At 37.5% G+C, this 12,148-nt stretch overlaps 1 protein-coding gene across 1 annotated transcript in view; it reads left to right on the forward strand.

Annotated features, from left to right (window-relative positions):
• Positions 1–12,148, forward strand: part of CMTM4 (CKLF like MARVEL transmembrane domain containing 4) — a 38,996-nt gene that overhangs the window by 14,759 nt on the left and 12,089 nt on the right. The window contains exons 2-3 of the mRNA XM_031615369.2: positions 2,142–2,318; positions 11,491–11,589. Coding sequence (XP_031471229.1) covers positions 2,142–2,318; positions 11,491–11,589 — 276 coding nt within the window. The remainder of the gene's footprint in view (positions 1–2,141; positions 2,319–11,490; positions 11,590–12,148) is intronic.

Here is a 12,148-nt window from a genome sequence, read left to right on the forward strand (position 1 = left end):
GATTTTATTGTATGGAATATGTCACAGAATCGTAGAATGGCCTGGGTTGAAAAGGACCACAGTGGTCATCTAGTTCCAACCCCCTGCTATGTGCAGGGTCGCCAACCAGCAGACCAGGCTGCCCACAGCCACATCCAGCCTGGCCTGAATGTCTCCAGGTATGGGGCATCCACAGCCTCCTTGGGCAACCTGTTCCAGTGAACAGTGAATATTTAAAAGTTTCAGTGTTGCTAATTGACTGTGACTTCTAGCATTGATCCTGAATTTTGATCCCACTCGAGACATTTAAGATTTTTCTTTAAGATCTCTCTGTTTCTTAAAATTGAGTTCTTCAGTTCTGAGACTTATGTTCACAGAAAACATGAACTTCATTGCGTGGTCTGTTGTAAAATGAAGCTGCTTTCTGGACAGTCTTTTAATTTTTTGTCATTGTTAAACTCATAGTTGGATTCTAATTTTCAATGCGTATTGTTGTTTTTTTTCCAACCTTCCATAGCTATTCAATGCCAAGGGTAAAAACCAACTTCAAGTGTTCAGTCACTGGGTATCTGTTCAGAATTTGTTTCAAAATCAGCCTGCTTGGTTAGCTAGCAAAAACTAGTATAGCATGTGCTGTTGTAAAGACCTTGTGCTAAATGAGCTGTGAGAGACTTCCTAGCCAAGTGTGATTTTTTTTTTTATTAAAACTGTTTTTGTTTTAGTCTATTTTTAAACTTAAATTAGCTACTGTATTCTGAAGTATGTGGCTAAGGCAGTGCATGGGAGTGATGTCCCAAACGTGGTATTACTACTGATGTCAGTGACAAAAATTTTAACTATTCTTTCAAAAGCTTTTTTTCTTCATAATGCCATTTTAGCTGATAGCAAACAGACACAAATTAGCATAGGAAGTACAGAAAGTGCTGGAACAGAGGGTATTTGCAAAAATATGATTGAAATTTGCAAAGAGCAGTTTAGAAGAAACCAATTGGTATTGTGGCTTCTCCTAGCTTTGGTTTTTGCAAGGCATTCCATTTGAGACATTTAGCTCTGGAGAGGCAACTCTGTACGTTCTTCACCCTCAAATGGAAGTGACTTAACTCAGCAGAATTTTGTGGTGGAGCAAAAAAGTGAGTTCTTTCTGAGAAATGTGAGTGGGTTGGTGGGTGGGTGTTGTCTTGAAAACAAAGCAAAACATTCTTAAAGGCCTTCCTTGCTTGCTGTGGAAAATGTAGGGAAAGCATCCCTGGCATTGGTTTTCTTTTACCGTTTGTTTTTAAGGAGGAATCGGTTTGAAACATGTGCTTCAGTATGTAAGCTTTGTACTCTCTGTAGGTGTAAATGGCAGCTTATGTTGCTGCTTGTCATCTTCTGTATTTTAGCTCTGTGTATGAAGCAGGTAGTGGGTTTTACTGTTCTATCCTAAATGGCGAATTACACTGTAGCAGAAGTCTGCACTCTGCCAAGGTCACTTTTGAATCGGGTGTGACATACATCTAACTTGGATAATGGTTAGCTTGTGCCAAGAGTTCAGTTGTTTTCTGCTCGGTATGTTAGCTACTGGTTTTATTTTCTCATCACTGAGGGAACAAAGTTTGCATTTTCGTAAAAAATAGAGTGTATTGATGGTGATGAACATGCAAACAGGCAGATGCTTTTGGAAGCTGGTGGAGTTCCTGAATCTGTGCTACTTAGTTTTCAAGCTGATATCAAACTCAGAATAATAGCTTTATTGAAATGTCTTTAACAGTCATGCTGTGATAATACTACATAAATGAGTTTGATTCTGGCCCAAAAGACAAATGCATTCATTCTTTAAATTTTGGAATAGCATGTAATGAAGTAAAAGGTGTGAGGTACCATTTCACATGTAAAGCCAAAGGCCTGGAGGGGTTTCATGCATTGCTGGGTGTCTCCATCACTTTGATGTTGGACTCCTTGTAATTCTCCTAAAATAGACTTTCTTGAACAAGAGATACCCAGAAAGTCTTGCATTAATTTACTTTTGTTTTTGCTCTTAGGCAGTGCCCTGTTACAATCTGAAATCACACATTCCTGAGTGTAAACTGATCGTGTTCCCAATGGAAATTTCAGGAATACTTGTGGCTATTTTCAAAATGTGGAAATATATTTATATTTTTTCCACTTGTTTTTCTTCCTAGGTTTTGGCACTGATTGCATTCATCTGCATAGAGACCATCATGGAATGCTCCCCTTGCGAAGGCCTTTATTTCTTCGAGTTTGTGAGCTGTAGTGCATTGGTGGTTACTGGAGTTCTGTTGCTTATGTTCAGTCTAAATCTTCACACAAGAATACCACAGATCAACTGGAATCTCACTGTAAGTTTGTACAAATCCTTGCTGCTAAAAAAACGTCTGCAGAATTGTTTTTAAGTTTGGTCTTTGAACTTTACTTTCTACTGCTAGTGTTTAAGATTCTGTATGTGTATTCTATGCTGACTGAAGTGTACAGTTTATATTACTTTGAATACTAACAGTAGAATGAGCTTTGCAGTGTAGCAAGATTAAACTATGTTAAATAGAGCTAAAATTCTTTTCTGGTAGATTCTGTTTGGAAGGAAAGACTTACTGCTACTGCCAGCAATTACTGTTTGTTGATGAAGTGGATAAAAATGCAGTCTGTATTTATTTAACTTTGACAGATGTGATATTTACAGTAGCCTGTTGTTCTTTCATAAGCTATTTTTTATATTAGAATTCTGGTGCTACATATATTTTCTTACACAGATTAATGTAATCGTTGGGCAAAAAGATTGTAAGCTTTCTCTGAAAGTTAAGCATTGAATTGTTTACACCCCTAACTGTTAAACATTGACTAGCAATGCTTGATATGTTCTCGAATACAAGGGAGTTTGAAAAAAAAACTGCTGGCAATGCACATTCCTTTTGTACAAGTCTCCATTTCCATGCTATATTATGAGTTAAATGTTCAGATTGAGCTGCATAAACATAGATCACAAAATCAACGTAAGTCACTCTACCAAGAGATCTGTCATCTTAAGAACAATATTTATATCAATTCTTTTGCACAGTACAGATAATACATATACACATGTACGTATGTTCTAATGTATTTTTGTAAGTGGTGTTTTAGACTGCTCACAGTAGTTCCTAGGCTTCTGTTGTGATTTTTTTTTTTAATGTCAGTTGTTATTGTTGCAACTTGCATATTTACCTTAGCTGTTTGTAAGCCTGAGACTTCTCTGAAATGAGAGAGGAATGTGGAAATAGATGATTCTTTGTACCCTGGGGATTCATGTTTTATTGAGAGTATTCTTCCTAGGAGTACTTGTTAAGATTGGATAGATTGAGGAATGTGAGTGGTAACTGTAGGTGAGGTAGATACAGGTGGCTTGCAAACAAAACCAGTGAGCCACTGGAATTTTAATGGGTTGTCTTGCATTTTCTCCTTCTCTTTTGCTGGCATTTTCACAGTTTATCTTTGTGGCAAATTGCAGAGAGAAGGTGATTTCTTTCTTTTACTGGCTTGTTGTTTGTTAGTCATTGCAGCAACAGCCTTTGTAAATGACACAGCTCTGATATATGCTGGTAGGACATACGAGGGCATGATTGTTGCATCAGTGCCACAGAAAATAGTTTTCCTGATGTGATAAGAGTGGTTTCACAGTGAATACTAGACCCAGGTTATGTTGAAAGTAAGCTTGACCAAGATAATTTTTATCAGGAGACTGGTTAGTGGTTTGCCAAGTGACCATGACTGAGCCGGATCACTGGAAGAGTCAGGTTAATGACTTTGTGTGCCCTTGCTCCTTTGTGCTGGTAGCTTTTGTTCTGTTGAGCCCTCTGGCATATTTTTACTGCCTACAAGAACACTGTGACAGTATGCTGAATGTATGTAGATACGAAGGGTGACTTTTACTGCCTTTCCTTCCTTACTGCAGGAGATAATCAGTGGTGTAACCGGGTGGGTCTCTTCAGCCACTCTGACTTCTTGCAGATTTGAGCAACACCTTTCTGGTAATGGAGCGATAAGAATTGCTGCTTTGGGTGCAGCATTGTGTATCTCTGCATAGCACTCAGTGTTGGAGATCTTTAGAGAAAAGAGTGCTTAAAAATCCAACTAGTTTTAAAAAAAAAAAAAATTGTTTTGAGCCCTGTATCTAAGGGGATTATCACACCCTCAACCCAGCACCTCTACAGCTTGGAGGAGTGTGACATCATCAGGCTTCAATCTGAAGGGCAAATGGAATACTCTGCAAATGTTTTGGCTTTCTTTTTTTTTAATCTTATCAACAGAAGTTAAAGTAAATTGTTGTTGTCGTACACGTCTCTTCTTTTTATTACGTATTCCAGAGATCTCTAATAGAGATGAGAACTGGAAGCTTATGATGTCCATTAACTGCTGAGACCGACCTTCCTCCAGATTATTTACTTATTTAATAATGAGTAATTGATGGGACCTTTACTAGTACAGACTTGTAGGAGTATCTTCATTATTCTGATAGCTGTAGTCTGTAACTTTGTGAAAGTTAGTAGAGAATTTAAGAATGGAGGATTGTGTGCTTTCTGCCTCATTTTTTTTCTGCTTATTTTGTCATTTTATTCTTTATAGTATAGACATACTCACACATTATTTTCTTCTTTCCATATTTCATACTTTCCTGTGTTTTGACAGTTATTTTGATAATTTTCCAGCTGCTCTGAGACGGTTATCACAAGAACTGCTTTCTGAACTACATTTCCACACTCCTCAATTCTGTCGGGAAAAAATTGCTCCTTATGTAGAAATTTATGTAGTGCTTTTATGATTTTATAATGAGTGTTTCCCCTGTGAAAAGTCTCAAGCCTTGCTTTTGGAAGCTGTTTGAGATGAAGAGGCTGTTGCTTGAAAGAATGTTATAGTGTTAAGTGTAGTCAGGAGTTTTCCTTTAAACTCAGCGTGCTCACAAACTTTCTAGGAAAATCATTTGTTTTTCAACGTCCCTCATGTTGGAAAATTAGCCCATCAACTGCTTTTGTCCAATACAGGATTGTTTCCTTCAGTACTGCAATAAGATTAGACTTTTCTAATGCATTATGAATATTGTCTGCTGTCTGTGGTTAAGAGGAAAATAAGAATCTGTATCTAGCAGAGCTATATATATATGTATATGTGTATATATATTTGTGTGTGTGTGTGTATATATATATATATATATATATAATACACACATGTACACCAGTTTTGTCACTTTCTGTTTTCTTTGTTTTTAGCTATTTGAAGAAAAGAGCTTTGCTTTCATCCTAATTAGAGACTTGCCAGCCACTTTTTACATTTTCCTGAGATAAACATGAAAGAAGCTTGGAGAAAGATAGAACCTTGTTTGGGTACATTGGAAAGATGGGTTTGTTGCAGTGAGATGAAAGGACAGTCGCTTGTCTGTTGCACAGCGCTGTCAGTGTTAAGCAGAATCTGGGAACCTGTCAGTGGAAATTTCCATTTCCTTTATGCTTCACAACTGAAAGGGAGCCTATTCTGCAAGGAGACTTGTAAGTGGCATGGGGGAATGTAGTGCACACTACAGCAGAGATTTCTGCTAAGCTGATGAGCTGTTGCTTTGAAGTATTCTATTCAGTGTAGATTAATAACCTAATCTTCCCTTTATTTTGTATTTGGCTATATTTATATATTTTAATTTTATTATTTTAATCTTATGTTATCTACAAGGTGAGCTTGAGATCTTGCATCCAAATGGTGTGGGTGCTGTGGCCCTCTCATAAGGCTGCAGTGAAAAATGTAATGGAGGTGTCTGCAGTAACTTCTTTCTTCTGATGAATTCCTGTCTAGCTGGGGGGATCCACAGTAACACTGCTGTACCTGAGATGGTATGGGGAGGGAAGGAAATGATGGCAGAGAAGTGGAGTTTGACAGTATTTCTTTGAGAGTTTGAATGATGAAATAAGTGCAAGTTGTTAGACATGTTGTTCTATAATCAGCCAGTGGAATGGACTACTTATGTCTTTGTACACAAAAAGAATTTCAATAAATGTTGAGCATTTTAAAAAATATTTTTAATATTCACTGGAACCGTGGAAGCATCTTTTAGTCTGTGCAGTTCTGAATGTAGTTTTTCAATGTAGGGCAGCCTCAGAAATGAGGCACAGTGCAAACTAATTGCAGTCCTACTGGGCTTATTAGTTTGGACTGGATTCCTGGGAAACACTGCTCCAGCATCAGGTGTGTGCATCTCTGAAAAAAAAAACACACACACACACACACTGGTGTGCTGCCTGCCTGCCTGCAAATATTGCATCTTTAAAGGTTTTTTGTTATTGTTTTCAGTTGTTAGGGAGAGAAAGCTTTGTGGGCAAGTAACTGACAGTGGTAACTGACAGGAACCTTGATGTGGTGCCAGACTGACAAAGGTCCTTGCCAGCCTTGGCTCTGAGGAGTATAATTACAAAGATGTACTTCAAAGGCCTTCCCAGGGCAAACTTGATTATTTTTATTTCCCCTCCTCCCTTTCTTTTTTATTTCTTTTGAAAATATCTTGCTTTTCTTTGGCTTGTTTAGCTGTCAAATTGAGCAAGTTCTTCACTTTTATTTTTAGTATTGTCAAAATAGTGATGCCTTCTAAGGATGAAAGTGAATAATGACAGATTCAAAAAGATGGTCAGAATTTATTTCCTCCAGGGTTGTCCTTTGGGCAGTTTTTTTGTGCAGCCTGATATAAACAGTAGCGTGTTATTACTTAAGTAAAACAAACATAAGCTTAGAATACCTCAGAGTATTACCTGGCCTGGTATTTATTGCTAGTGGGGTCTGTTGCATAGTGAGGAAAAGTGGTCCCATCTGTGCACAGGATGGCTTCTCAGAAAACTGGGAAGCAGCGAGGTGTGGTGAGCAGGAGGCCAGGGCATGCATTCTGTTCAGTCACCAACAGTCCTAATAGAGGTATTAATCAAAAGGAGAACATCCAAGGACATCCAAGGTGTGGTGAGCAGGAGGTGAGCTGGAGCGGCCCTGCACATCTCTGGTGTGTTTCTGGAACTGCTGGGCACGGTTTGTGAGAGGGAAGTGAAGTTTGTGTGTCTCGAATAGCAGAAGCTGGTTTGTTTAGCTGGATGAAATGCTTCCTTACCTGTGTAAGCCCAAATAAGTAAGAGATGGGGATTAATGCTTGTACAGTTAGTTTGGTTCATTCTACCTATAACTTAATTTTGCTTGAGAAACCATTATTTCAATTAGTAATTCTGATGGAAAAAAGTTAGTGTGTAATAGTATGATCAGAGAATAAAATTGTGAGGCTGAGTAGGGATGCTTGAATTAGAGAATTGACAGGTACATTTGTGAACTTCAGACTGGTAACTTCATATAGGAACAAGGGGAGGAACTTCCTTAACCTTGTGAAGTATCGATTGGAGAAGAGTGAATGGCATTGCTACCTCCTGGCAATGTACCAGACTGGAGTGCTAATCAGAAGCTGTTGAAGCTAATGTCCCTTGCAGTATCCAGGAGCTACTGCGAGTTTTAAGGTCTCTTATCGTTCTTAGTACTGCTTCAGGCTTCCCATCCTCGTTAACCCAGGAACTGTACCTACTCAGCCCCTTCAACCTGAAGTCTAAAGAATACTGTCTAATTACTTATCTAGATAGAGATGCCCACTTTACAGCAGAATAAACAGAAGAAAACCTCACATTTTCAGTATAAATGCTGTCTTGGGAGAAACATGTCTACATCTGTAATTTGAGGTGCCTGCTCTGTCCTGAGCTCCTTCTGAGCAGCACACATAGGCAGTGAAGGCAGTTATGTGTCCTTGGATGCTCTCCTTTTGATTAATACCTCTATTAGGACTGTTGGTGACTGAACAGAATGTCTTGTGAGTAATAGCAAGGGGTCAGAGGTCCATCTTTAATTTTAGATCATTTTGCAAAGGAGAAATGGAATGGCAGCTGTCTAGAGTGGATTTGGTTCAGCTCATAGATTTCATTCTCTGTCATGGATGGCAGCTTTGCACAGTGTTTTGTGGCACAGCATACTGTCTCATGAGGTTGCTGTAATTTCAGCAGAAATTCTTTTATCTGTGTGATGTGGTTTTTACTTTGTCTATAAATATAATAGTAAGAACTTCAGCTATATCATGGCCAGATTTGAAAGGACTCATCTTTTTTCAATTACCTTATTCTTTTTATTGTCAAGATTATTCGTTTTTTTCATATTTGGAGAAAAGCTACGTTACTTTAGGGAGTGTCCTCTGCTTCTTGAATTCCTGATGTAGTTCATTCTCCATTGTTTCTGCTCTGACTTCTTCCAAAACCATTGTAGATTATTTTCTTGTCTAAGTAGTATGTACCAAATTTGGGATTAAATGCCTTCACTGATGCAAGCATCTGTGGTTTTACTATTATGTACTTGTATGACAGTGTTACTGATGTCATTGCTTCTTAAGTTCCAAACAATCTGACTTGTGGACATGAAAGGTTGTGTTAGTTTTAGCTTTTTAAGAGATGAACCAATTAATAATTAATTGCATTAGAGGATTTAACCTGAACAATAAAGATGAAAATGTAGAAATGAATGTATCAGAACCATAAGATGGAATGAAGTCTTTAGATTTGAACTGTTAAATCATTTGTAAATACAAATCTGAGCGTGGTACTGTGGAAATAAAAATTGTGTCTGGAAAAAAAAAAGCAATCTTGGATTATAAGAAATAAGAAGGGGCACAAGTTTGATTTGTTTGTTCTGATACAGATAAAAATAAATTTGAATATGTCTTCGTTCTTAAATGTTCATCTGCTGATTTTATTATCCTGTATCTTTGGTGTGGTTTTCCATGATGAAATTTCTGAACAGCTGTTGTTTTGTGATTATCCAAACTCAGGAGTCTTCATCCATGCAGCTCAATCTTTTTCGTATTCAGTGCGGCTTAGGTTCTGTACTCTGAGAAGTGTTATCCTCCTTTCAAGTAGCTTCTGTGGCTCTTTTCTTCACAGTCTTCAGTTTTCAACATAACTTTAAAAATGTGGATACCAGACCAGAATGCAGCATTCCGATGTCCCTTACATGGATAACGTAACCACCTTGCACCTATTGTATCCATATGTCCAGTGGAATGTTGAAATGCTTTTTCATCTTCTTTTTTGGCCATGGCATGACATGTCGAGATGCTTACCTACTGTAATTCTGAAGTTCTTAGTTATTTCTCCCAGGATCTTGTCTCTGTTCTGTAGGTCATGCCTGTTGGTTGTAAAATACTCTTAATTCAAGGGCATCATCAGTGTGGATGCCCTTTCCTCAGTATTTACTTCCAGCATCCTTGGTGGTATAGACGTTTACTCTGGAGACTTGATGAAAATGTTTAATGCCATTTGTTATCCATATATTGAGAAAAGATTTGTGCGGTGAGAACCAAAGCTCTTTTTGGAGACTTCAGGAGTGCAGGTAGATCTGATAAACTCCAAGTTGGTGAGGGGAATACTTGGAGAAATTGCAGAATGTAATTTCTTTTCTAATATCTCTATTTCTTAAGTTTTATGTTCTGTTTTATGAGAAATTGTATCATTAGAACTGCAGTAGCTATTAAGTGAAATACCAATTTTGTTTGTTTTATATGCGAGACAGTATTTATCTCACTGAGCTTGAACAGAAATATAAAGTTTAAATAAACTGCCTTTAGTTATACACTGGCAGGTGAAAAAAATGGTAATTGTTTCTCAGAGACTTACAACTTCCTTATGCTCCCTTCCTGCTAAGACAGACTTACTGGGCTCATGAAATCTGAAAACTTGGTTAGAAATAGTGAGGAGCAGTAGAAGTCTCCCAGAAAGGCCAAGTCTCCCTGTTAGATGAGGATCGGTCCTCAGTGCTAGCTTGCACATCCTCAGGTATGCTTAATTTTGACAACCAGCTGTCACTGAGTCAGTGCCCTCAAATGGATCATTTTCCATGTGAACAGCACAGCACCAGATTCTGTTTTCACAATTACCTACTAAAACATTCTCAAATGATGGCTACAGAAACAGATGTTGGGCTTAACCACTTTTTTTCTTCCCTGTACTTTTTTTAGGGTGGCTGGATGACAGTGGTTGGTCCAGAGTCTTTGTGTTACATATCCAGAACCTAGTTATAGGGCAAATATTTATCTTCAATTTTCTAAGTGTAACTCCTTACAGTACTTTAAGATGTGCTTCTAATAATGAAATAATAATTCTCTGGTAACTGGATCAGAAATGGGAAATGAGCTGGTTTATGTGTAAGAGTCATGTAGAGTAAATTTGCCTTTTAGTTTTAATTAAAGAGTAGCAATGAGTTTTTTTTTTTTAAATGTTGGGGTTGACGTGTTCAGTCTTAGATTTTTCCTTTTTTTGTGTCTCAGTGTAAGTTGCACAGCAAATTTGAATACAGGTTTTCTTTCCTTCCCTTTTAGCTGTGACAGTGTTCACCTCTCAGTGATTTCAGGTTCCTTCAGGATATTTCTGTTGAGCTGCCATTCTCTCTTCCTGCACAGACCTACCTGAGCCATGACTTCCTCCATTCTTTCAGTTACCTTGGTAGTCTGTTATTTCCTATGGCTGTGTAGTGTACAAAAAATAGTGCTGTGTAAATAAGTATCAAATATTTATTTACAAAATTGCATAAAAAAAACGTGCAGAATAACATACTAAACAGCTATTCCCTAACAAACCAAGTACTTTGTTTCTTCTGTTATCTTAAAGTCCATGCTTCTAATTTGTCTTATATTGATGTAATCATTTTTGTGCTAGTAGCTTGTCATTTGGAATTTACTTATGTCCCAGAGATATGTTAATGACCTTTGATTTTTGTAAGGCCTAATTATCTGAACTCCAAGTGACATGCGCAGCATATGAATATCTGAGCTGCATGCTTCTTAGCATTTTGTGGTGCTTAAAACAAAGCAAGAATTTTCTCTGAACACCTCAGAGCACCTAGGTTGTTGTGCATGTGTTTTAGTGTGTCTACTTGAAACATCAATCCTATGTGATAGATATCATAAACCTGTGTGTTCATACAATGCAGGCAGCTGTTCTTCATAGAGAAACTGCAGGGTGTGTGCTGTTGTACAGATAAAGCCTCAAAGAACTTGCAGTAAAACTCATGAGTGTTATGTGGGCAGCACATGGAGAGTTGTAATGTGAAAGAGAGCAGGGGAGTGTTAATGCTGGAGATTCAAATTACTTCAGTGTCAGCTGAGATGGAACAGCTTTACCCATTGCTTATGCTGACAGTCGATTCTTAATAATCCCAGCAGACACTGAGATAAAACATCCAGAACTTACACTGCTGCCTTATTTATACTTAGTATGTGAATAGAATTCAAATAGTGATGTGCACACATACTACATTTCCTGTGTAATAATCTGTCATCTTTTACGTGTGATAAACTACATAGGAAGTGGGAAAGTATTACTATAACTTTTGTTCTAACCTTTTCCTGTTTCATCAGTTGTAATAAAAACAAGTGGACTGTTACTGTTTAATAATGCTGAAGGATTGTTATTATTATTATTATTATTTATTTTTTTTTAGGATCTGGTCAACACTGGACTCAGCACTTTCTTCTTCTTCATTGCCTCTGTAGTGCTTGCTGCTTTAAACCATAAAACTGGAGCAGAAATTGCTGCTGTGGTAAGAATTTGAGTTTCTTTTTAAGAGTTGCTTAAGCAACTTGGCTATTAAAACCAAGAATAATCTTTTAGTTGTGTTCTTGTGATATTTGTTACCTTAGTCTTCCCAATTTGCTTCTTATTTTACAGTTAGGTATGCAGTAATTTTGGTTTTTAAGAATGTTGATTTCATTTGAATTTAGTCTCAAGTCTTGGGGCATGACCAAACAGGAAAACAGCTTGCTGAGAGTGCTTTACCGGTCTTATTAGCATTGCTTCTTTCTCTGTACCTAGCTGAGGTAATACAACTCTATATTATGAGTTTACAGAAAAGGTATAGTAAAAAATTCTTACCAAATTAGAGCTTTTTATTCATAATCTTCCTGAATTCTTCTTGCTCACAGAAGATCAATTTTTGTGGATGGAATGTAGTGGTACTTAAAGATTTTAGAATCTAAAACAATAAAGTCAAGCACATTAACTTTGTCCTTGAGCTGGCAAGCTTGTTTTTTCAAACCTAGTCATTGAAAATCACACAAATTCTGCAGAAACACCTAGACCTGCAAATTAACTCCTCTCAG

Source organism: Phasianus colchicus, chromosome 13 (genome assembly GCF_987193195.1).
Source record: "Phasianus colchicus chromosome 13, bPhaCol1.hap1.1, whole genome shotgun sequence".
NCBI lineage: Eukaryota > Metazoa > Chordata > Aves > Galliformes > Phasianidae > Phasianus > Phasianus colchicus.